Source organism: Ursus arctos, chromosome X (genome assembly GCF_023065955.2).
Source record: "Ursus arctos isolate Adak ecotype North America chromosome X, UrsArc2.0, whole genome shotgun sequence".
NCBI lineage: Eukaryota > Metazoa > Chordata > Mammalia > Carnivora > Ursidae > Ursus > Ursus arctos.
In genome coordinates, this window is record NC_079873.1 from 7752268 (window position 1) to 7778997 (window position 26730).

The 26730-nt window shown below is 45.9% G+C and overlaps 2 protein-coding genes across 4 annotated transcripts in view; one reads left to right on the forward strand and one right to left on the reverse strand.

Annotated features, from left to right (window-relative positions):
• Positions 1-11955, reverse strand: part of MID1 (midline 1) — a 569906-nt gene extending 557951 nt beyond the window's left edge. The window contains exons 1-2 of one of the 3 annotated variants that reach the window (XM_044391873.3): positions 11687-11955; positions 824-933 (exon numbers count right to left, since the gene is read on the reverse strand). The gene's annotated coding sequence lies outside the window, so the exon portion shown is untranslated. Of the gene's footprint in view, positions 1-823; positions 934-9826; positions 9954-11686 lie in introns of those variants that run through there. The other 2 variants (XM_048213242.2, XM_048213241.2) reach the window with 2 other exon arrangements.
• Positions 11956-12082: 127 nt separating this feature from the next.
• LOC113240740 (holocytochrome c-type synthase) lies at positions 12083-23391 on the forward strand. The gene is made up of 7 exons (XM_026478150.4): positions 12083-12234; positions 12875-13018; positions 15265-15416; positions 17689-17837; positions 18866-18985; positions 21308-21394; positions 21906-23391. The coding sequence occupies exons 2-7, from the start codon at positions 12907-12909 to the stop codon at positions 22102-22104; spliced, it is 819 nt and encodes a 272-aa protein (XP_026333935.1). The 5' UTR covers positions 12083-12234; positions 12875-12906; the 3' UTR covers positions 22105-23391.
• The last annotated feature ends 3339 nt before the right edge of the window (positions 23392-26730 follow it).

Genomic DNA, 26730 nt, shown 5'->3' on the forward strand with positions numbered 1-26730 from the left:
AGAATAATATAGAAAAAGAGGAAAGGTAGAGAAAATAATTATTTTATAAGGACACGATGTTCCCACTAATAAACACCACCCAACAATGAAAATCTCCCTTGTCCTCCTTAGCAAATGACCTAAGCATGTTGCCGAGGTTTCTCTTCAGGGACATAACTTTCCCAAAACAAATTCATCTATTGGAGCTAATGATTCAAAGTGATGGTTTTCAGTGTTTCCTCATACTTTGGGAGCCAGGCTGCGCTGTTCACCGTTACAATAAAATAATAGCCACACGCAAACATACACACATTAATTTTCAGGAACTCTCTAAATGAACAGATAGAACGTTCTTAATTTTTTTTTTAAGATTTTATTTATTTATTCGACAGAGATAGAGACAGCCAGCGAGAGAGGGAACACAAGCAGGGGGAGTGGGAGAGGAAGAAGCAGGCTCATAGCGGAAGAGCCTGATGTGGGGCTCGATCCCATAATGCCGGGATCACGCCCTGAGCCGAAGGCAGACGCTTAACCACTGTGCCACCCAGGCGCCCCAGAACGTTCTTAATTTTAACCGTTTCTCCACCACACATGGAGGTGGAATTCTCACATATGCTGTCAAGTGCTCATAGAGAACGAAGCAGATGAACACACAACAACAATAACAAAAAAGTCAAGCCAAGTTCCCAGAAATGGAATTTCTTGTAAATATTTAACCACCAGTATAAGACACAATCGACTGTTTCTATTTCCCCTGATACAGTACATATGCATTGCACGATGTTCGCAAGGACAACCGGTGCATTCCCACATTAGCAGCCACTCGTCACGAAAGCAGGCTCACCTGGGGATGAAGGGGTTTGCACAGGGGAGCTCTTGCAGGTGGGCCTCCAGCCACATCGGTGCACACGCTCCTCTCTCGCCTCGGGTGGCTCAGTGCTCAGCACGGCAATACTGCAAAAAGCAATGAATTAAAGTAGAAGACCACTTTGAGCAATTATAAAGGAATTTTTAAAAATAAGCCGAGTATATTATTATTATTAAAACTGTTACGTAAATAAAGGTAGGGGCGAATTACAATTGTAAATAGTGGAATAGTCCTACTCATCTCTTCTAGTCGCTAAATATAAAGCTGAATTCATTTGGGGTAACTGAGAACTTTAGGTAAGTTCTCTTGCTTCCACATGAGAGAAGGGAGAGAAGCAGTTTTCTCTCACTATGAGGTAGTTGAAAGTACAGCTTCTTGAACTATCTGCAGTGGAGGACTAGGGGTTTTTTTTAATTTCTAATCACAGACCAATATTTTTGTAAAACAACAACAAAGACAAAATATTACTAATGAAGTAAAAAGCAAACATACAAGAAGACACAAGCCTAAGTTCGGATTCACCAGATATAAAATCACTCTTTTAAACTGTGGCAAAAATTTCCAAATGCTTGCTCTTGACCTCTGTATTTTTTTTTTTTATGAACAACACATACGGTACTCTAAAACCTTGCCATCCAAAGCATGGTCCTTGGACCAGCAGCACTGGCGTCCCCTGGGCACTCACTCGTGAGGACACAGACTCTCATCCTCCACCTAGACTCACTGAATCAGAATCTACATTTTAACACGATCCTGAGGGGATCTGTGTGCACACTGAAGTAGGAGAAGCACTAGTCCAAACTATAAAATCAAAAGCAACTGTACAGGCACGCAGACATACGCATATTACTTTAAGACCACAGAATGTTTTATGATCGACTCACCATATTTTATATAATAGGTATTTAATAAGTGCACCCTTAAGCAAAGTTTAAGCCATTGTCAGCTAGGCCTGGCCTCCCTATCCCCTGGAGCTCAAGATCTGATCCACTGGAATCTCCAGATCCATGGAAGATCAAGTTTCCCTAAGTTACGTGATACTTCCCAGGGACTCATGTTCCCATGGTCATCTCTGCTGTGGACTCCTCTTTCTGCCTGTGCTGGCTCAGTTCACGGTAACTTAGATAGCAAACAACCCCTTTATCATCTTCCATGGAAGTCCATTCACCAAAGCATTTGTTGATTTTTTTACAACTCATAATAAAACAGAGACATATGGAGACTTTGTGAACATGATTTAAGAAAACTGTATCTAAGCCAGTCGAAAGTTAACACGTTTCCTGGATAAATAACGCTAGAAACATTGCCACAAGATGATGAAATGCCTACCACCACTTCTATTATTTAATATTTTGTGGGAAGTCCCTAGCCCATGCAATTGGCAGTGCAAAGAATTCGAGGCGTTAGAGTGAGAAATGAGGAAGTGAAGTTATTAATTGAGATGATACGAAAGAAGCCCTGGAAAACCCAATATAAACAGAAAAATAAGACCAAAGACAATAAGAAAATTCAAAACATTGTAGAACATAAGGTGAACGCAGCCAACAGCGTTCATAAATATGCCAACGGGAGTTTGAAGACATAAGGAAGAAGGGATTTCCCTCCCACTGCAACAAGAGTTTAAATGCCAAGAAATAAGCTCACCAAAAAATATTTAAGATTTGAAGAAACACTTAGAAATGGTATTGAGGGACACAAAAGAAGAACCGAATATTTGGGAGGGTCCTGCATATTCTTGCATAGGATGACTCATTTTTCTAAAGAGTTCTGGTCTTCTTGAATGAATATATAAATTTAACATAATCCCAATGAAATTACTGTGCAGGTTAAAAAAAAAAACACGTAACCAGCCAACTACAAATTTCATTCAGCAATATACATAAGCAAAAAGTATCAAGAAAAATTCTGAAAAAGAAGTGTAATGAGAGGTTAGTGATTTGCCAGATGGTCCCAATACCTCAGTGAATGTGGTATTGGTGTGTTCATGGATATGACAACAGCTCAGACTAAAAAATCTACAAATAGGTCCAAAAATACATGGGGATTTAATGTCTTAATAATGAGGAGACATCTCAAATCTAAGAATGGGTGAAGGGGTGTCTGGAGGGATAGTTTATTGGATAAATCATCCTGGGACAACAAAGTAACTGTCTGAAAAACAGAGAGGGGGATTGTCGCTGTAATTTATTCCTTACGCCAGGATAAATTTCAACTCTATTAATGTTTTAAAATAAAAAGTGGAAACTTGAAAAAATATGAAAGAATTTATTTAGAACTTAAAAGAAAGTACTTCTGACTATGCTATTAATACTCAGAAACCATGAAAGAAAAGACTGCAAATTAAGGTGCACAAAAATTACTCAAAGCAAAACTCACCGTAAGAAAAAACCCAGGAAAGATGACTAACAGAAAATAAGTCTAACTTATTGTCATGGACTGAACGGTGTCCCACTCAAAATTTATACATTGAAGCCCTAACCCCAAATATCACTTTAGGGCTACTAATCTTTAGGAAGGTAAGTAAAGTTAAAAGAAATCATATAGAATTAGACAAATACCATCTGATTTCACTTACATGTGAAATCCGAAAAACAGAACAAACAAAACCCACAGATACAGAGAACAGATTGGTGGTTATCAGGGGGGAAAGTGGGTTGAGGATAGGCAAAAAGGGTGAAGGAAGCCAACTGTATGACGATGGATGGTAACTATTATTGGGGTGATCACTTTGTAGTGCATGAAAATATCGAACTCAGCAGACGTTGACATTGCAGTCCTGAGTCTGAAATCTGTAGGACAGGCTGACAGAGAAATACTTCCTGAGCGCCCACCATATGCTGGACATGGAGCCAGTATCAGAGTCCATGGAATGGGTGGGACATGGTCCCCACCAACAGCCTCGCCAATACCTTAAGGAGCAAGACAGACATACATTCAGACAATTGCATTTATTGTGGCTAATTCATAAAGTTACTGTGGGAATATAAGGAAAATGTATTTAGCCATGGCCTTTACTCTGGAGGAGATGACCTCTGAATTGACTTCTTTTTACCACTTTATTTTTAAAGGTACAATTCAGTGGCATTAAACACGCTTACAGCTTACAGTGTTGGGCAATGGTCACCCTGAATTGACTTTTAAAGGCTAAGTAGGGGTTATTCCAGTGTAGCAGACACTGTCACGTGCTATAGAAGAGCCCTTCTCTCCCCACCTCCATTTTTTTACACAAATGGTATCATATTTCACAGGGTGTTTTCACTCTCGTTTTTCTTTACCTAAAATATCTTGGAGGCTTTCCATATAGTTACATAAAACATTCCTTTTGCTTTTTATTTAACGGTTGTATATTATTCCACCATATGGATTAATATAATTTATGTAACTGGTCTTCCATTAATTATATAAATTTGGATGGTTTCTAATCCTTTCCTATTACAAACAATACTACAATGAGTAATAACAAACTTACATCATTTCTCACATCTTTAAGCATATCTGTAGAAGATGAAAGAAAACGGAATTGTGGGAAAGAATAGAGAACTGTGGGAAACAAGGGGAATTGTGGGAGAGAACAGGGAATTGTGGGGGACAAGAGAAATTTTGGGAGAGAACGGAATTGTGGGGGACCAAATTTTGGGAGAGAACAAAAATGTGGGGGAACAGAGGAATTGTGGGATAAACTAGAGAAGGGTGGGGAACAAGGGGAATTGTGGAAGAAAAGAGAGAACTGTGGGAGGGAATGGGGGAATCGTGGGCAACAAAAGGAATTGTTGGAAAGAACATAACTGTGGGAGAAAACAGGGAATTGTGGGAAAAAAGGAGAACTGTGGGAAACAAGGAAAATTTGGGGGAGAGAACAGAGAATTGTGGGAAACGGGAATTGTGGGAAAGAACAGAGAATGGTGGGAAACAAAGGGAATTGTGGGAGAGAACAGAGACCTGTGGGTGAGCAGAGGAATTGTGGGAGAGAACAGAGAATTATGGAAAAAAGGGGAATGGTGAAAGAACAGAATTGTGGGGGACCAGAGGAATTGGGGGAAACAAGTGGAATTATGGGGAAACACAGAGAATTGTGGGAGAAAACAGGGACTTACGGGAGAAAAGGGGAATTGTGTGAGGCAAGGGGAATTGTGGGAAAGAATAGACAATTGTGGGAAAGAACAGAAAATTGTAGGAGAGAACAGAGATTTGTGGAAAATAAGGGTAATTGTGGGAGAGACCAGAATTGTTGGGGACCAGAGGAATTGTAGGAGAGAATACAGAATGGGGGGAAACAAGGGGAATTGTGGGAGAAAACAGAATTGTGGGAAACAATGGGAATTGTGGGAAAGCATGGAGGATTGTGGGAGACAAAGGGAAGTGTGGGAGAGAACAAGGAACTATGGGAAACAATAGGAATTGTGGGAAAGCATGGAGACTTGTGAGAGTCAAAGGGAATTGTGGGAGAGAACAGGGAATTGTGGGTAACAAGGGAGGATGCTGGGAGAGGACAAGGGATTGTGGGAAATAAGAGGAATTATGGGAAAGCATGGAGACTTATGGGAGTCAAAGGGAATTGTGGGAGAGAACAAAGAATTGTGGGGACACAACTGGAATTGTGGGAGAAAACAGAGAATTGTGGGACACAAGGGGACTTGTGGGAGAGAACAGGGAATTCTGGGAAACAGGAACTATGAGAAAGCATGGAGGATTGTGGGAAACAAAGGGAATTGTGAAAAAAAACCAGAACTGTGGGGGACTAGAGGGTTTGTCAGAGAGAGCAATGGTATTGTAGCAGAGGAACTGTGGGAGAAAACAGAACTGGTGGACAACAGGGAATGTGGGAAGGAACAGAGAATGATGGGAATCAAGCAGACTTGTGGGAGACAACAGGGAATTGTGGGGGACAAGAGGAATTGTGGGAGAAAAGAGAATTATGGGAAAGAACAAGGAACTGTGGGAAACAATAGGAACTGTGGGAAATCATGGAGACTTGTGGGAGACAAATGGAACTATAGGAGAGAATAAGGAAGTGTGGGAAATAACTGGAACTGTGGAAAAGCATGAAGACTTGTGAGAGTCAAAGGGAACTGTGGGAGAACAGGGAATTGTGGGTAACAAGGGGGAATGGTGGGAGAAGACAAAGAACTATGGGAGACAAAGGGAATTGTGGGAGAGAATAGAGAAGGGGGGGAGCAGAGGTATTATGGGAGAGAACAGAATTGTGGGGGAGCAAGGAATTGTGGGAGAGAATAGAGAATAGTGGGGAACAAGGGGAATTGTGGGAGAGAACAGGGAATTGTGGGAAACAACAGGAATTGTGGGAAAACATAGAGAATTGTAGGTGACAAAGGGAATTGTGGGAGGGAAGAGAGTTATGGAAAGAAGAGAGAATTGTGGGAGACAACAGGGAACTACCTGCAATGAGGGACACTGTGAAAGAAAAGAGAATTGTGGGGGACCAAAGAGAATGAGAGGGAGAATAGAGAGTGGTAGGGGAGCAGAGAAATTGTGGGAGAGAACAAACTTGTGGGGAAGAACAAGGAATTGTGGGAAACGATGGGAATTGTGGGAAAACACAGATCATTGTGAAAGACAATGGGAATTGTTGGAGAGAACAGGGAATTGTGGGGGACAAGGGGAATTATGGGAGAAAGAATTATGGGACAGAACAGGGACCTGTGGGAAACAATAGGAATTGTGGGAAAGCAAGGAGACTTATGGTAGACAAAAGGAATTGTGGGAGAGAGCAGAACATTGTGGGAGAGATCAGAGGAATTATGGGAGAGAACAAAATTACAGGGACCAGTGGAATTGTGGGAAATAACAGGAATTGTGGGAAAGCATGGAGAATTGTGGGAGACAAAGGGAACTGTGGGAGATAACAGGGAATTGTGGGAAACAAGGGGACTTATGGGAGAGAACAAGGAATTATGGGGGACCAGAGGAATTATGGGAGAGAACAGAGAATTGTGGGAAAGCATGGAAACTTACAGTAGGCAAAGGGAATTGTGGGAGAGAGCAGAGAACTGTGGGAGACAGCAGAGGAATTGTGGGAGAGAACAGAATTATGGGGGAGCAGTGGAATTGTGGGATACAACAGGAATTGTGGGAGAGCATGGAGAATTGTGGGAGACAAAGCAAACTGTAGGAGATAATAGGGAATTGTGGGAAACAAGGGAACTTGTACGACAGAACAAGGAATTGTGGGAGAGCAGAGGAATTGCAGGAGAAAACAGAATTGTGGGGGTTGTGGGAGAACCCAGAGAGTTGTGGGAAACAAGGGAAATTGTTGTAGAGAACAAGAAATTGTGGGAGAGCTTAAGAATTGTGGGAGAGAACAAAGAGTTGTGAGAAACAATAAATTGTGGGAAGGAACAGAACTGTGGAGAGACTAGGAAATTGTGGAAAAGGGGAAGAATTGTGGGAGACAAGGGGAGTTGTGGGAGAGAACAGAATTGTAAGAAGAAAAGAAGACAATTGTGAGATAAAACAAGAATTGTGGGAGAAAAGAGTATTATGAGAGAAGAGAGAATTATAAGAGATAATGGTGTATTGGGTAAGAAAATAAAGAATTGTTAGAAATAGAGGGAATTGTGAGAGAAACAGTTGTGGGAGATAAGGGGAAAAACTGTGGGAAAGAAGAGACAATTGTGGCAGTGAACAGAGAATTGTGCTTGAGATGGGATCGTGGGAGATGTGGAATTGTGGAAGAGAACAGAAAATTATGGGCAAGAATAAAGAATTGTTGGAGAGAACAGAGAATTGTACTTAGAGAGGGAATTGTGGGAAACAACAGGGAATGTGGGGCAAAAGGGAATTGCTGAAGTGACAAGGAATTGTAGGAGTCACAGGGAAGTGAGAAAGGGAAGGGAGAATTGTGGCAGCAAGTAGAGAATTGTGGGGAAAACAATTGTGAGAGAAAAGAGGAACTCTGAGGAACAAAGAGAATTGTGGGAAAGAATAGGGAATTATAGGAGACAAGGGGAATTCTGGGAAAGAATGGGGAATTCTGGAAAAAACAGGGAATTGTGGGTGTGATAGAAAATTCTGGGAGACACATGGAATTATGAGAGGGAGCAGAGAATTGTGGGAAAGAATATCATTGTGGAGGAAAAACAGAAACGTGGAAGACAAGGGGAATTTGGGGAAATAACAGAATAGTTGGAGCGATATGGAATTGTAGGAGAGAGCAGGAAATTGTGGGGAAAATAGAGAATTGTGCTTGAGACAGGAAATTGTGGGAAATCAGTTGCATTTCCATACACTCATAATGAACTATCAGTAAGAGAAAGTAAGAAAATAATCCCATTTATAACTGCATCAAAAAGAATAAAATACCTAGGAATAAATTCAACCAAGAAGGTGAAAGACCTGTATATTGAAAACTGTAAGATGCTAATGAAAGACATAGAAGAGGGCACAAATAAATGGAAAGACATTCCATACTCGTGGATTGGAAGAATCCGTATTGTTGAAAGGTCCATACTACCCAAAGCATTCTACAGACTCAATGCAACCCCTACCAAAATTCTAAGGGCATTTTTCACAGAAATAGAACAATCCTAAAATTTGTATGGATCCACAAAAGAACTTGAAAAGCCAAAGCAATCTTGAGAAAGAATAAAGCTGGAGACATCTCACTTTGATTTCAAACTATGTTGCAAAGCTATAGTAATAAAAACAGTATGGTACTGGCATCGAGACAGACATATAGAAAAATGGAAAAGAATCAAGAACCCAGAAATAAACCTATGCATATATGCCCAATTGACTTACAACAAAAGATCTAAGAATATACAATGGGGAAAAGACAATCTCTTGAATAAGTGGTGTCAGTAAAACTGGACAGCCACATGCAAAAGAACGAAACTGGACCACTATCTTATACCATACACAAAAATTAATCAAAACATGAAAGCCATGAATATGAGACCTGAGACCATAAAACTCCTAGGAGAAAACACAGGCAGTCAGCTCCTTGACACCAGTCTCGGAGATAAATTTTTGGATTTCACACCATGAGCCAAGGCAACCAGAGCAAAATTAAGCAAGTAAACAAGGAAAAATGAAAAAAGGGAATCATGCACAAGACATGGCATTGTGGGAGCTCTCAGAAGTACAAAAGCAGCACTTTGTACACGTAAGCAACTGGAGATTTGGAAAGGAGACTTACTTTACAAGAACCAGTCACAAATTCGGTTTGTCATTACAAAAGAGCTTCAATTTTTCATCTCTGCTAAACCCTTGGGTCTGACAACAGAAGTTCATATAACATTACCAGGGACTGGCTAAGCCACACGCACTGCCTTGTACAGGCAGATGTACACATACATACACACACTCACACACACACACGCTTGTACACATACACACAAACACACACGTACATATAAATATACATGCACACATATCTTAGATAGTTCAAACATGATAACAGAAATAAACTAATAAAACGGTTAGGAAATTTTTTGAATCTTATAAAAAATAAAACAAGATGAAAAACTGATAGAATAATGTAAGAAAATACAAGTGCCAGTCTAGGAATCCAACATATGAGGAATAGAGGTTCCTTAAAAGAGAACATGAAGAAGGAGGGAGTGGAGCAAGTTATCGAGAAAACTAATAATACAAGAAAATATCCCCAATGTGAAGGTTATGGGTTTCCAGAATGAATGGTCCCATCGGGTGCCAAGCCAACGAAAGCAAAAGGTCTATATCAGGGCACATCTTTTCAGGCCACTAGAAGAAAGAAGTTGAAAATATCGTTGAAGGAAAAAAAGAAATGACATTCGACTTTTCAACATCAACAATGGAAACTAAAAGACAATGAAGCAACTGCTTAACAATTCTGAGAAAAATGTTTCTAAACCTAGAATTAAATATCCAAACTATCAATCACATGGGAGGGTAAACCAAAGACAGCTTCTGATTCTCAAGACCTCAAAAACTGATGTGCTCCCAAAACAATGCAAAGAAGAATACAGGGTATCCACGAACCAGAGAGCCACACAGGACAGGCACAGGTTGAAAGGAAGTCCCCGAAGACGACGACGAGCAGAAGTTACTTCCAAACCGTTTAGAACTGGGCAGTGGCAGAGGTGAGGCGCTTATCTGTGAGTGAGGTCTCAAGGGAAGAAAGGGAAACATACACATTAGTTGACATATTTAAATGCATTGGGAGGAGATTTACAATGCAGACGGGAAGCTTAGGGTTAACCTAAAAATATAGACAGACAAAGGGGGAAAAGGCAAGTATTAAAGTCTATTGAAAAAGTTGTACGAGAAAAAAATTCATCTTTGGTCATAACAAATATTTTCAGTCACAATAATGTAAATACTAAACTGTAATGTCTCCAAAACCATAGAACAATTGGCACATGGGGAGGGACACGTGTGTTTGTGTTAGCATGTTGTTTGGAACATGGAAGGAAAAGTAGAAGAAACAGTTAAGGTCTTTGCCTGAGGAGAGTAGGAATTGGGGTTGAAAGTGTCCCCCCAGTCTCCCTACCCACCTACAGCTCTCCTTGAACACCCTATTTGGTAGCTCCTTCTTTATAAAGCATCCTTGTTACTTCTTTCCTTCCTATCCACTTTCTGCACATGACCCTCCAAACAGTCACGTCTTCCCTTTTGCCTCCAATAGTCTGCACATACATGCACTGAGATGTAAACATGGTTATTTGTTTGCATGCATGCCTCTCCCATTACCAGAGGTTTGGGGCCTTTTTGTGCCATATGCCCCTGTGGATTGTCGGGAAGTCTATGAGCATCTTCTCAGAATAATATTTCTATGTGCATAAAACAAAATACAAGAAATCACTAAAGAAATCAATTATACTGAAATATAGTTATCCACATATTTTAGAAAAGCAGGTTTTGATCATTAAAGGTCAGGTTCCCCAGGAAATATACACTGATACAATATAGATTTTAAAATGCTGACTTGATCCAGTTTGGAGGCCCCGGCTAGTGGCTGGTCAGTTCCCTGATTTGAGCAGCTAGGTCCACACTCGCCAACCACCTCCCTTTTGGGCTCTCATACTCAGAGCCACTATATGCTGTACACCTGCTCCGGAGCCTGCCTCACCTGTTTCTTCCCCCTCTCCCCCTGGCTCAGAAGGACTCCAGTGTTTCCACATGTGGCAACCCACCGTGTGAGGTGTACCCCTCTCTTGGGATCTGTGAGTATAATAAACTGGTTATTCAATGGCAATTCTTTCCTGATCCGTCAACCTCACCAAATCTAAATTACAATAGACTTATTAAAATGGCTGAGACTCCAAGAAATGTGCATCAGAGTGCTCTCGTGAACAGCAATGGGAGACTGACTGGAGACGTTAGACCGTGATGCAGTCACAATGGAAGCCTCAGCCACTGACACTGGGATGGCCCTTCTGAGGCGAGGGCCTGGGGCTTATATACCCTTGCAGAGGCCACTTGGAGGCAGCAGCCTGTCCCCAGGGAGGGGATGTGCTTTTGCCTGATGCAGTTCTCTTTGGCAGAGGGCAATTCCTGGAGAGAGACTCAGCCCAGAGGTGTCAGCTGCTAACAGCCCCCAGCACGCTGGAGATGGCCTGCCTGGCCCTGGAGAGCCATGTGGGCAGGCTTCACAGTTCCATCACAGTGATGCAGAAAGGCATATGCTTCTTAGTAACACTTTTAAGTAACAAGATAAAATTATCTTAATTTCAAAGTAGCGATGAATAGTACTCTAAGGCAGAAACCACCATCATTTATGACAATTTCTCTGTGATTTCTATTAGGGCCACATATTGCTAACACTACTAGGATTTGTTGCCTGCATTCCTGGCGGAAAAAAATACGAAATATCTGTTAGAGGTAAGTGAAAATACAGACCTTCAAGTTCACACACCCAGTTAAGGAGGCCTTGGGAGCCGGAACCTTGATTTGCTCATTTTGGGATTTCCAGAGTCGGCCACAGTTCTGGACACCTACTGATGTTATCTGAGTCACTGTTATATTTGAAACTGATGGGATACAATTTAAAAGACAAACTTTAAAACTAATACCTCTAAAGCAACCCTTCTGCAGCTTCAGGGAGCTACACTGGAGAGCCTCGTTCTATGGAAGCCTCTGGCTCAGCCTGAACTCTGCCTGCCCGCGCTGGCTTGGAAGGGCGGGGCCAGGGACCGGCGCTCGCCCTTATAGGTCGAGGCGGGAGGGGGCGGGCCCGCTTCTGCGTACTCGACGGAAGCCCTTCCTTTTCAGCCTGCGCCCCGCCTCCCGCGCGCCCGGAAGTCCCGCCTTCGGAAAAGGAAGTAGCGGTGCGCTGGGGCGCCGGCGGTGACCGCGAAGATAGCGGTGACCGATCTGGGAGAAGGCGGCCGCGGCTTGGCGGTTAGAGGAGGGGCCGGCTCCTCGGAGCGGCTTGGGACTGGAGTCAGGTGCGCAGTGGCAGGCTGGCTGAGGCCGGTGGGTTTTGGAGTCCCGGGACTGGAGCAGGTGGGACGCGGAGGGACCGTATGAAGACGACTTTGGCCGTGTTCCCCCGTTGGAGGTCCTTTCCTTCCTTCCTCCCTTCCTTCCTTCTTTCCTTCCTTCCTTCCTTCCTTCCTTCCTTCCTTCCTCCGTTCCTTCCTTCCTTCCTTCCTTCCTTCCTTCCTTCCTCGAATCCGTTTTCTGCGCTGTACCCTGCCCTGAATTCCAATCCTTTTCTCAGCCCGGGTCTGGGGTTTCCTCTGGACTCCCCTCTGGGTCACCACGTTTAGGGCTTCCTGTTCCCCAGACCTACACTCCCTCTCTGTGACCTAGTTTCTCAGGGACCCCCTTCACCTCACCCCGAAAATCCGCACATCTTAGAAACGTGCCCCTAAAGAGTGGTGTGGTGTAAATTTCACACTAGTATTTCCCAAAGGGGTTAATACATTAAAGCTATCCCTCGAAGTGGATACCCTGCCCTGTAGATTTACATCGAATGACAAGGAGGAGGAACAAGGGTTGGGCAGATAAAGAAGACCAAGGGAATGGTCAGAGCCCAGGCATCAGCATTAATCTGTCTCTTTGCTTTGGCACGTTTGAGTTTAGAATTGTTTGGACTCAGCCCGGCAGCTCCGACCATGGGTTTGTCTGCATCTACCCCTGCTGTTGCAGTCCAGAGCTCAAACGCTTCAGATCATCAGACGGCATCCCCGCCTTCAGGATGTCCCATGCATGAAGGGAAAATGAAAGGTAATCGACCCTTTGTCTAGAAAATAAAACCAAGAGAATTCTCAAAAGGATTTTAAGGAAGAGGCAGCATAGCACACTAGTGAGGCAAAGTGAGTTCTGTCCTTATGGTGCTACTTACAAGGTATGTGACTGTGGACAAGTTACTTCTCTAAGTTGCAACCTGTCATTCGAAAGATGAGGATATAATAATATTTCACAGGGCTGTTGTGACAATTAAATTAAGATAATGCATGAGAGTGGAGTGATAGCTCCATACATTAGCCCTTACCCCTCAAAGTTTGCAGTCAGTGGTTCTCAACCTGGGTGGCCACCCCCGTTCCCCTGGCGGACATTTGGCAATGTCTTGAAACATTTTTGTTGGTCAAACTGAGAGGCGGTGGTGCGTCCAGTGAGTAGAAGCCAGGAGTTCCGGTAAACATCCCTCAGTGCACAGTGCACCTCTGCCACAAAGAATCTCCTGGCCCCAAACGTCAAGAGTGCTGAGGTTGCGGAACCTTGGTCTAGATCTGCCTTTATCTGTCAAGGCAGCTTTACATCCCGTTGCGTTATTCATCTTTGTAAAAGTAAGTCACCACTCATGGCCTTGCTGTTCTTTCCTTAGGTGCAGAGGTGAGAACGGAGAAGCTATCTTTTGTTCCTCCCTGGTCCACATTTGCTTGAGATTGTTTATATAAAAGTATCGCCTAAAAAACCCTTCCTTGTGTTGTAGTCTTACATTCCCTTGGTCATTCAGCAGGAATTGACTCACTGCCCACTCTGTGCCAAGCACTGGTGGGTTTTGTTTTTGCACTGAAAGAAGAGCAGCGTATAGAACACAACAGTCCTCTGCCTAATGGAGTATACATCTCATCCCCGTAATCCTGTGTGGTAGGGTTTCTCCCTATTTTATATTCAGGAAACTAAAAGCCACACAGCTAATAATTGGCAAAGTCAGCAGAAACTCTGTGACCTTGGACAAAGGCAGACCCAGTGCTTTTCCAGGGTTTCTCTGTATAGGAAGAATGGAGACAGAGTTGGACAGAACTGTTGTGTTCCTGCTCTGAGTGTCCCCGGGTAGATGATAGAGCCCTGAATATGGTTAGATTTCATTTACTGTGTATCCGGAAGAGCGGTCAGTCAGATAAGTAAAGAATGTGGATATTTATAGGCGACTAAAGGGGCTCCTGGTTATAGGAGAAATGTAACAGTATTTTCTCACAGCCAGCCGGGATCAGTTTGAGTGGTGGAGCGGAAAGGTGGTAGAGCAAGTCTCCCTTCACCCCTCAAGTGGACAGCAGTACAGGGTCCTAGGGAATGAGGGTCTGCAAGGAGAAACAGAGGAAAGGAAGTGAAAGGAAATCTGTCTTTGGCGTGTATGGCATCCAGCATATTCTCGGCGTTATTGCTGGTGCCTGCCCCCTCTCCTCAGTGTAAGACCAGCTTCTCAGTCTCCACACTTGCTTCCAGTAGCACCCTGGATTCTTGGACATCAGCTGCCCTTCCCGCTGCTGCTCTCGTAGGTTCAGACCTTCCCTCTTAAGTGGCATCTGGATCCTGTGTGACTGTGGAACATTTTAATATGTGCCTTTTCTTGCTAAGTGCTTGCTGTCAACTGGTGGGGAGTAGAACCTCAGCCAGGGGGTAGTTTTCTGTGCTTGTTTCTGTCCTGGAGCAAAGCACAGGCAGAGGGGCATTCAGACTTTTCTCCAGGAGCCTTCTTGAAGGCTCCTCTGCTCATTTCCATCTCCTGTCTCTGGTACCTGAGAGAAGGCGTCAGTAAGTCTGGCATCCTGTGTCCTGATCAGGGCTGGGCCTTGTCTGGAATCGGAACTGAAAGTCAGGGAAACCCCGTAAAACATGGCTGGGCCTCTGCTTAGGTTCCTCTGCAAAACAGCTCGCTGCTAGGAACCCACGCAGGTACCTTCTAGCCCATCGCTAAAACCACAGAATGAACAACACGTCTTGCAAATGTTGAGGTGTTTTGTTTTGTTTTTGTTGTTGTTGTTGGGGGCGTGACACAATAAGGGAATGGGTACCCATTTCTCTTTCAAGGGAAAGTAAATTTATAGAACCTTTTCCTGGTCTTTAGGATATTAGAATGTTAGCTCGCTTAGCTCTTGGCAGCTTGGAGCAGTAGAAACCTGGCTTTGCCTTTGATGGTGATCACTGGTCAGAAATCCAGCTCTTTAGGGCCGGGATTCAGAGAGCCAGATGTCCTCCTGCTTTTGTGGTGACACTGTTTTTTTTTTTTACTTGATTTATTTCAGGCTGTCCAGTGAGCACAGAGCCATCTAACCCAACTTGTGAGAACAAAATGAACTCTGTGCCTGCCCACCAAGATCGTGCGTATGAGTACGTGCAGTGTCCTGTTACGGGTGCTGTGGCTGAGAATAAGGAGAACCTAGATCCTTCTAATCTGGTAATTCACACTCAGCCCCTCTTCCTGGAACTTTTTATGCAGAGATGCTTTTATGGGCTCCCAAGACAGACTGCTCACTGCTAGGATTAATTCTCCTTTACTTTTAAAATAAAGAAGTCTGATATTCCATCCACATTGAAAATCCTGAGGGCATCACTAACTGTAGTTTCAGAGAGTGCCTGATAAAGGAGACACTGATGGCGAAGTGCCGGAGTACGTTGACTGGAAACGAGCCACACCAAAGGAGTATTGCCTTTAGGGATAGTGGAAGGCGGGAAATCCCATTAGGAGTGCAGCTAGAATTGCTAAAGATGTTTCTGGTCTTGGGAAATCTCATAGGCACGATGCCTGATTAGGGCTCTGTTTTCCAGCACAGCCGGGTACCAGCCTGTGTGAGAGTCACTGGTGTGCTACAGCGTCATGTGGCAGCCACCAGTGGAATGCCACTGAGAAAGCAAGGACAAGACAAGCTTGGCCTCACCACATTTTGTGATAGACAGTGTAGGGATTGGAGGTTTCCTGTTTGAAATCACGTTTTCATGGAGGGGCAGACTCAGATCTGTACTCTGGAAACCCAGAACAGGGTTCTCAGAAGGCCAGAGTTATCAGAAGTATTTAGAAATCTTGGCTAACATTTGAAAGAACTAGAAATATTTAGTCTGAAAGAGAAGGGGTGTGGGATATATGTGTGTATATATGTATTATAACATTATATATATAAAACATTACCGTTAACTGGGTGGTTTGTAAACAATAGACATTTCTTTCTCAAAGTTCCAGAGGCCGAGAAGTCCTACTGGAAGGTGGCGGCAGATTCAGTATATTTGGAGGGACACGAACATTCAGCCTCAACACTCAGTAATGACCCTGCCAAGCTATAAGGGAACTGCTGTGTTGAGGAAGGAGGTGGACGAGATCAGGGCTTCTCCCCGGAGCACTGTTGACGTTGGAGGCTGGTCGGTTCCTTGAGGTTGGGCGCTGTCCTGTGCTGTAGGATATTAGCGGCATCCCTGGTCTTAACCCACCAGATGCCAGGAGCACCCTCTTTTCTCAGTCACGACAACCTAATATGTCTCCAGACGTTTCTAAAAGTGCCGGCATAAGACTGCTGTTCTAGATAATCTCTAATAGCCCTAGTGGGTCAGAACATGGGCCTTTTGGAATCCCATAGACCTAGACTCTCACCCATGGGACTGTTACCTGTAGCAAGAATATTAGTCAGTAGCAGTCAGCATTTCTTTTGGTGACATCTGTACCCTTGTGCTAAGCACCCTACACGCCCTCCGGGAGTGTCAGTGTCCCCATCTTTAGAGCTGAAGCCACCGAGAACGAGCGAGGACGCCGTTTGCCCCACCGCACACAGCCAGGAAGCGGCAGGTCCCAAACGGAACCCCAGCTGCCTCTGACGTGCGTGCTTCAGGCCGCCATGGTGGGGGCGCAATGAGGTGCTCGGTGCGGCGCCTCCGTACCCGGGTGGCGCGCTGCCGTCGTCCTAGCCGGGGCTGTTTCGTGACTTAGTAACACATGCGCATGTGCTGGAAGAAATTCTCGGCCAGGGGTTGCCAACCAGCTGGGATCTTGCCCCTGGGAGGACACTGGTTGTCACAGCTTGGGTGGAGGGTACCACTGGGTAGAGAGCAGGGAGCTTGCTAAGTCCTCCAGTGCTCAGAACAGACCCCCGTCACCAGCGGAGCCTGGGGTGAGAACCCTGGTCCAGGCAGGGCGTCTGCACCCCGGTGTTGCTGCCCCTTGTGTCTGGGAGGAAGGAGTCTTGCCCTCCTTCCCGATGGCCGCTGTGGTGCGTCACTGCTGCTCTGGAACGCAGTCAGCCCCGACACTGGAAGCATCAGCAAGATCCTAAAAGTAAAGAATATTTAAAAAGAAAGTGGTGGTGTACCTATATTTTATGATACTTTTCCTCAGAAGAGAGAACAGTCATTTTTGAAAAGCTCATCATAGAAAGGTTTTTAGAAACAACTACAGCCGTGGTATTAGTTTTTACTTCTTAATCCTCGGGGAGAAAGAGACAGAAAACATAACCACGGTGTGTATTTACCATTTGTGAGAACTTAAACTTAAACGAGAAGGAAACACTTTGAACTCTGACTCTTCGAAACAGCCAAATTTTCTGGGAGGGCTGAAATTTTGCCGTCGCTGGCTTAATAGGGAACATGTTTCTTGTGTGTGAGGCGTTGCTTTCCGAAAGTCATTATCATTGTTTCCGCTTTATGTCCGATTTCCAGCACTTAAAAACTCCACTTCATTTATGTAGATGCCACCACCTAATCAGATGCCGGCCCCCGACCAGCCGTTCGCACTGTCTACCGTGAGAGAGGAGTCCTCCATTCCCAGAGCAGATTCGGAGAAGAAGTGGGTTTATCCTTCCGAACAGATGTTCTGGAATGCGATGTTACGGAAAGGGTGAGTGAGCATGTTACTGAGAGTATAAATTTGCTCATCAAATTCATCTAAGAATTAAATGTTAAAGAGGTTTTCAGGGGCGCCTGGGTGGCGCAGTCGTTAAGCATCTGCCTTCGGCTCAGGGCGTGATCCCGGCATTATAGGATCGAGCCCCACCTCAGGCTCCTCCGCTATGAGCCTGCTTCTTCCTCTCCCACTCCCCCTGCTTGTGTTCCCTCTCTTGCTGGCTTTCTCTCTCTGTCAAATAAATAAATAAAATCTTTAAAAAAAAATAAAATAAAGAGGTTTTCATCCCCAAATGTAAGTTTTTATAAGCTAATCAGTATATAATATTCAACTGATCTTTCAGACTTAAAAGAATTTAAGAGCAGGGTCAGTGTATTAGTCGGGATTCTCCAGAGAAACAGAATTGGATGTGTGTGTCTTTATACAGAAAAAGAGATTTATGATAAGAAATTGACTCACGTGACTATGGAGGCTGAGAAGTCCCACAATCTGCAGTCAGCAGGCTGGAGACCCAGGAAGAACTGATGTTTTCACTCCAGTCCAAAGGCAGGAAGAAACCAGTGTCCCAGTTCGAAGGCAGTCAGGCAGGAAGAGTTCCCTCTTATTTGCAGGAGGCTCATTCTTGTTTTATTTAGACCTTCAGCTGATCAGATGAGGCCCACCCACGTTAGGGACAGCACTCTCTTTTACCCGTTTAAATGTTACTCTCATCCGAAACACCCTCACAGACACACCCGGAATAATGTTTGACCAAATATCTGGCCCCCACCATGGCCTGGTCAACTTGACACATAAGACTAACCCATCATTGCCAGTAGTAGTTTTTAAAAACACTGTTATGTAAGATACTTAGAAAAAGTTGGGGAATCATCAGTCAGTGGTACTGACCGAAAAAGTGTCACCTTATGGTTCCTTGATACACGTGTAAGTGGTTTTTTGTCACTTGGTGAAATGCATATGTGGATTGATTGTACGGCATTATTAGTAAGGTTTATCAAGTTTTACCAGACGTTCTTTCCTAGGTGGAAGTGGAAGGATGATGATATTAGTCAGAAAGATATGTATAATATCATCAGAATTCACAATCAGAATAACGAGCAAGCCTGGAAGGAGATTTTGAAGTGGGAAGCCCTTCATGCTGCGTAAGTATGTTTGAGATCTTAAAAAAAACATCCTTCCAGCATCTTTCTTATTTCATCTCTGCTTTCTAGAGTTTTAACCTTTTATTCAGACAATGTGTTCCTCTAATCCAACATGGTGGGTGGCGGGCCTGTTTCAGTGACTGTTGTGTGACAGACTCTTCCCACGCAGCTGTATGAAATGGCAGGCATTTTATTATGTTTGTGAATTCGGTGGGTCCCAAGTGCAGAAAGCACAGAGCAGGGATGGCTTGTCTCTGCTCCCAACGTCTAGGGCCTCAGCCAGGTTCTGATCAGGGATGCCTTGACAGCCGTGGGCTGGAATTCTCTGAAGACTGGAACATTTACTTGTCAGCTGATTGATGCCGGCTGTCAGCCAGGGCACCTACCCACAGCCTCTCATCGTGGCTGCTTTGGTTTCCTCACACCATGGTGGCTGGGTTCCCAGAGCTAGAATTCCAGAAAGCTCCAGGGAAGCTGCATCCGCCTTGATGACCTGGCCTTACCCGTCCCACAAGCCTGCCCAGATTCAGGGGGAGGGGCCATAGACCTTACACGTCTCGGTGGGAGGAATGCCACAGCCCATGGAAGGCACAGCACGTGGGATGGGAGGTGGCACAATGCTCTCTGCCCTGAGGCTGATGAGAAAAGTGGTTCCGTTCCCTTAGCAGCATTGACTCCCCAGTAGGACTAAACATCAAGAGTTGTCTTGGCATGCGGGCCTTTTTCTCGGAGAGAATGGTAAGTGCTGTTGCGTGTCTTGGCAGTGATGGACCGTCGGTCTGTCCGAGCGGTGGTCCTCACGCTTGAGCTGCACCGGCATCGCCTGAGGGTTTACTAAAACACTGAGTGCTGCGCCCCCATCCCCAGGGTTTCTGACGTGAGGCCCAGACTTGGCATTTCCAGAACAACACAGATGCTACTGCTTTGAGGAGTCCACTTTGAGAAGGGTAGGGGTGGGGAATGTCAGCACAGAAAGCCAGATTGTATCATCACAGGCGGATTACATTTTACATTCATGATAGGAGCACCTGGGTGGCTCACTGGGTTAAGCAGCTTCGTTCAGCTCAGGTCATGATCCCAGAGTCCCAGGATCGAGCCCCACATTGGGCTCCCTGCTCAGCGGGAAGCCTGCTTCTCCCTCTCCCTCTGCTCCTCCCCCTGCTTGTGCTCTCTCTCTCTCTCAAATAAATAAAATCTTTGAAAAACAATAAAAGTAAAAATAAATTCATGGTATAATGTGATTAACTTCTTGGCTAAAGTCCACTGAATGATTTTGTTAAGATGTTCAGTTTTTTTTTAACATTTGGACTCTGAAGTTCGTTAGCACTCCCTGGGTGTCACTGGCTGGTCCCCAGGCCTGGGAGGGGTCCGTGTGAGGAGGGAATGGCACGGCAACCAGGATTCCCTTCTCGGTACCCTGAGGCCAGCGGGACTCAGATCTGTCCTCCCCGCGGCTCGCTAGCAAGGTGAGCCGCAGGTGTCCGATGTGTGCTGGAGCGAAAGCCACCTGCTAACTACTCAGAGTGGGACGTTGGAGCAGAGAGAAGACAGATGAGAAGATTCCACTTTGTCGCTTTCAACCCCTCTTCTGGTCATATTCCAGGGTCCCTCAAAATTAGGTCGGCCTTTTAAAGACACCTGCTACAGCCTCCAGGGGGAAGCTTGCCTGGGTTGAGTTTACTTCTTCGCCAGTGACCTTCTTGAGAAGGGACGCTAGTGAGTAGTTAATAAAGTGAGGAGCAAAGTAACTCCGATGGGCCTCACGTCGGTCTCAGTCACACTGGGGCTTGTTTCCTCCGTCGCACGCCATGAGGCCCAGCAAGGCTGAAGCCTCTCCCTGCAGTGACACTGGCTGACAAGCTAGGGGGCCTGTCGTATTTACTTAAAGAGCTGGTCCGGCACTAATTTCATTTGTTCTTAAGGATTCTTCCAGCATTTTTCTTCATTGGTTTCAAACGAAAGAAGAGTAGAGGATTTTCTTTTATTTAAAAACCCTGCTGTAGGCTGTGAAAGTCAAATGTGTAATGCCCGGTCTTCACATGTCTTTTTTTTCCCCTGAGAATGTGCCTGTGTCCCCCCAGCAAATGGAAAGCCCGCTTCCTGCGTCCTGGAAGAACAGTGCAGATCCTCGGAATGCAGTGGAGGGGGTGCAGCATACTCGACCCAGAAATAAAGAATGACGTTTTTAGGGAATAGGGATATTTCTTTGAATTGTGTTGGAAGTTCTCTCACTCTAAGCGTGAAATTATGTAAAATGTTACATCACATTTTTCAGTGGAGGGAAAGTATTTTAACAGGCCGTTCTTGTTTGGGAATTTCTAGGGAGTGTCCTTGTGGTCCATCGTTGATCCGGTTCGGAGGTAAAGCGAAAGAGTATTCACCAAGGGCAAGAATTCGTTCCTGGATGGGGTGAGTGATGGTGCAGAAATGTACGTTCCTCACGTCGGGGTCTCAGAACTGCAGGGCCATCTTCCAAGACGTTACCAGTATTCAGCTGGAGATTTCTTCCTCTCTCTCGACTTTGCCTGTTGGTGGGCAGATTCTTCGGGTTTCATGCGTTGTTCCCTGATTATTGTAGCCCTGAGTTGAGTTGTCTTCTGTGTTCTCGGAACTGTCCTCTTCCTCCTCCCGTGGTCTCTCTGCGTCTGAGCACTTAGCATCCCCCCCTTTCCTTCCAGCGTAGACTGATTCTTAGCTCGTACTTGGATCTCTGCAGTATCTCAGCCGACCTCCCTGGCCTGGGTCCCTTTCCTGTTGACCATGTTGCCTTGCAGACAAGTGACCAGTCCCGTGAACCTGGGCTCGTCATGGTTCTTCAACACTGTAGACGGGTTCTCTGAGCCTCACCGCACCCCCCCCAGCTGGATGTTTGACCCCGAGAGCAAGCGTTTTCATGCTCACGAGCACGTTTTCATTTCAGGTACGAGTTGCCTTTCGACAGGCACGATTGGATCATCAACCGTTGTGGGACGGAAGTCAGATATGTCATCGACTACTACGACGGCGGGGAGGTCAACCAGGACTACCAGTTCACCATCCTGGACGTCCGGCCCGCCTTGGATTCGCTCTCGGCGGTGTGGGACAGGATGAAGGTCGCGTGGTGGCGCTGGACTTCCTAAGTGCTGTTTTGTTAGAGATGGGAAAATAGAAACTATTTTTCTTCCGAGCAATACATTAAACTATTTTCCCCAGACCGCATTGCTCTCATGATGTAATGGGAATGGCAGGTGGGTGAGGACGCCTTAGACGCCCCATAGAGAGGGGGCCCGGCCCCGTGTCCTTTGGTGTTTACCTTGCGCAGTTTATAGCAGGTCGTTGCGGGTTTCCTTCCCTCTTGGCTTAAGTGGGAAGCAGTCCCTTGGTTTTTCCTTCAGCTGCAGTATTGCCGGTGTATTTAATCTAGAAAAGTGAACAGTGTCTGAAAAAGAATGTTTCTTGTCATGTGAAGAGAGCGGCTTTTTTCCTTACTGTTTCTCAGGAACACTTGAGACGTAGCCCCGGCAGCCCGTGTTCTGTCGAGGAGTTTTTAGCCAGCCGGGTGTTTGAACGAATACTCTTCATTGCAAATAAGTGGTTCTGCTTTCGCAGAAGTTACCAGCGTGTCGCTGGCCCTGCGAGAGTAGCGCGCCCTTAAGAAAACACAGAGCTGTCCGCTGGCAGTGCTCTCAGCAAAACGAAGGCGCGTCTCGGCTCCGGATTCTCAGTTGTGAGAATTTTTCAGGCTGGACCTTGTTCTAGAATAGTTTCAAGTCCCCCATGGTTTGATGATGCACGTGCATTGGAATCCATGTTTTCACTTTGTAAAGATTTGAATTCCCGCTATCCTGCCACGTGCCTCTGCTCCCAGCAAGCATGTCTTGTCGCCGGTGGCATTTGATGGTTGACCCTGCCTTGGAGTCCCGTTTCTCCTCCTGCCGGCAGCCCTCCCTCCAGCCGGCCTCGCCGGGACCTGGAAGGCTCGGCGCAAATCGCAGCACCACCATGGTCCCTCTCGAAAACACGCTTCTGCTTTGTTGAGTGTTAGGATGCACGAAAAGAGTATTTTTCCCAGATACAGAATGTTTGTATCAACTCACTGTCTCGGCGCAGATTTTTTTCTTTTCTTAAGGGAGCTCTCAGTTTGCCGTTGAAATTCTTTCTACCGGCGATTCGTCAGCCGGTGGTTCTGCGTACAGCAGCGTGAGATGACTGTTGGGGGGTTTTCTTAAGTGTTGATGATAATCTGTTGATTTCCCTGGAGTCTAGTGTTGAGGTAGTAGAAGGAACTGGAGTCTGCAGTGATTCATTTGATACCGATTTCTTTGTTGTGTCGGTTTTGTGTGCTGGTTTCAAAATCCAACAACTTGAAACTCTTCTACATGTCAAAATGTATATTTTAAAATAAAATAAAGCTGATAGTTCACGGGTTTGGATTTGAAGAGTCACTTCACGTGTCGCAGTCGTTCTGCAGAGAGAATCTTTACAGAAGTGATGCTGTAGTCTCGCTGTTAGTGGCTGTTTTCTTCTCTCTCAATCACGTTTTAAACTACCGAGAAAGAATTACTGTTGGCATATTTTTTTTGGTCCTCGGTGCTACCGAGGAAGTGTCGGGTAAGGCATCATTATGGGAAACAAAGTGGTGTAACTGGAAACTGAGCCATAGGCAGGGGTCCCCCCTCCTAAAGAGCTGTACTGGTTCTTGAGGAACCCCCTGCAGTAAACTGTCAGGCAAAGCTGAGGACAGCGGGAAGGAAACCCTTCCACCACTCCTGGAAAAGACAGCCTGCTGGGTGTTCCAGAGCTCCTTGGGGGCTCGATCAGACTTGCTCGTGTCCGGGGGCCAGTACTTCACTGCTCGGACAGGAGGCTTCATTTAGAACTTGAAATTCATTTTGGATGCTCTCCGGGGTTTTAGGCTACGTCTTCTCTCTGCGGTGTTAGCCCCATTCAGAATCAGTACAAACTCCTGTCACGAGGCCAAGTGTTCGTGGACAAGGTGGGGTTGGAGCTGGGCTCGTGTACTAAACTGGAGCATCCCTGGCCGGCCCCTGTGTAGAGGCAGCCGGGCCCCCCATCGTCCCCGGAATACGAAATGCAAAAGGGGCAGCCCTGACCCACGAGGTGCTCAGTCTTTTGAGGGGCAGTCTGTAAATGAAATGGTAAGTTCGAGAATTCCAATTTAAAGACAGCCTGTGGTAACCTAGGGGGTGCAAGTTGTCCTAAGTCTTTTTGCATATGTATTGAATATATAGTTACCGATTGCTTTACTGAGTCACGAGTGCAGTTCGTCGTCTACCAGAGCTCCCTGCTAGCGAGACTGAAGAGATGCGCACGTCACGCCTCCCCTCTGCAGGGACTGTGGGGCTTGCACCGTGGACCGCTTGTGTCTGCACAGGCTTAAGGCCATGTGTGGTGACAATGCACGTCCTTCAACAGATAACATGCGCCCCTGTGGGCACAGCAGCATTATTTGCAGTAGACAAGACCTGGCGACAACCTGTGTCCACCAACAGATGAATGAATAAAGAAAATACGTATAGATATGCAGTGGACTACCACTCAGCCATAAAAAAAGGAGGAAATCTTGCCATTCGTGACAACATGGGTGGACCCTGAGGGCTTTACGCTAAGTGAAATAAGAGAGAAAGACAAATAGCATATGATCTCACTTATATGTGGAATCTAAAAAACAAAACGAAACAAAAAAACCGAGCTCATGGGTACAAAGAATAGATTAGCGGTTGCCAAACATGGCCGGGGGGGGGGTGGAATTTGTGAAGGGGGTCGAGAGGTACAAATCTCAGTTATAAAATAAGTCATAAGGATGTAATGCATATTTGAAAGTTGCTAAGAGAGTGGATCTTAAAAGTTCTCATCAAAAGAAAAAAGAATTCTGTAACTGTGGTGAGCATTTCCCAATATATGCAAATATCAAATCATTACTTACACACCTGAGACTACTGCCGTATGTCAATACACCTCAATTTAAAAAACGCAAGTCCCGGAAGCAGACGACTGGCTTAGAGTCCAGCTCAGGCCTTCACTTGCTGTGAGATCTTAGTATCTCTGGGTCCTGGCTTTGTCGCCCTTAGAAAGAGTAATAAAACTGTTTTAGTCTGTTCAGGCTGCTATTAGAAAATGCCACCGGCCGAGCGACTTACAAACCACAGAACCGCACGTGTCACAGTTCTGGGGATGGGAGGTCCGAGACGAGGGCGCCGCGGCTTCAGGGCCTGGTGCAGAGGGCTGGCTTCCTGGGTCGCTGGGGGCCATCTTCTCCCGGGTCCTGCTCGCAGAAGGGTCGAGAGCACGCAGCAGTCTCCTTTCTACAGACGCTAATCTCATCCCAAGGCTCCACCCCCCTGACCTAAGCACTTCCCAAAGGCCCCACCGCCTAATACCAACAGCAGACGGATCTGGCGTGGGGGGCACAGACGCTCAGACCCTTGCGCCCACCTGCGAGAGTTGTTTCCGGGTGCTGCGAGATGACACCTGAAAGCACTTAAGCAGAGCCCGCAGGGGGACGTGCTCCGTGAATGTCAGCCACGCGCTCATCATCACCAACGAGGAAAGGATGGTTCGAGGGAGAGGCCGGGCAGAAAAGCAGCGCTAGGACACATAGTCGTCCGCCCCCCGCCGCTCCCACCCCTGGGGCCAAGGAGCATCTGCGGGTGGACTAGCAGGGGCTCCTCCTGATGGGGGCTAATTGGAAGGATTAGCAGGTGCTAGTAAAATCCGTCCAGGGACAAGGCAGGTAGCAGTCTTTGACCGGCTGAAAACTGGAAACCAAGGCAGGGGGACATTTGGTTTCCTTCATATGCAAGTCCCACGAGAGAAAAATAAAGGTTACAATGAGGCTCCTGTGCTTCCTAATCTAAAACATAGCTCACTGTGTCCTCGGGGTCACAGAGGTCTCCGGATTTAAGACGGATATGACAAGGGTATGGTTCCTGCGTGTAAAAGGGTACCGAAAATTATTTCCGAAGCCATGCATTCCTCGTAACTTGAGGTAAAATTTTGAAAATGACACAATCTCTTCAACACGCAGCCTATTAAAGCGATGCCTGTTAGTCGCTCCTTCCCGCTCTAACGGGAGTGATAGACTTACTCCCGCGGCGGAGGCCGTGCCCTTTGCAGAAGCGGCGAAGCGTCCGCCTCACGCTTGTGTGCGCCCTCGTTCTGAAGAGAAGCTGGCAGCGCTTTCTGCGAGGTATTCGCCCTGGTGTCACACTCACATAGCAAGCGGTCCGAGGTTTTTGTGGGATCGCAGCAGCAGCTGGAGCAGATGTTAATGTTTCTAAGACAAGTTTCTTCTCGGGAAGCCTGTGTCTCCTCGGGGGGTGAGGCATGGACACATGGGCGCTAGCTTGGACTGATAACTTTTACTGAATGCTTTCACACGCGTCATGCCCCGTGTGCGGGGGCCACGGAAACGACAACCCTGAGTGCTGTAACGTAGGAACTGCGTGAAGAGAGAAGACTTCACAACAGGAGTGAGTTGACTCCCCAAGGACAATAAAGGTTACCGTTTTGGAGCTCTGCTCCGAATCATCATTTAAACACTTTGCTTTTCTGTCTACATTTCGGATAAGTTCATGTGGCTGGTTCCCGTGGCTCTCCAGTGGTTTGATATGGAATATTATCAGGATGCTTTTGCCTACAAGTAGCAGAGTCCTTGCTGGGACTCCTCACCACAAGTGCAAAGCTGGGTGTGCACCTGGTCGATTCGAGCTCTCTCATGCTGTTCCCTTCATGCTTAACTCCAG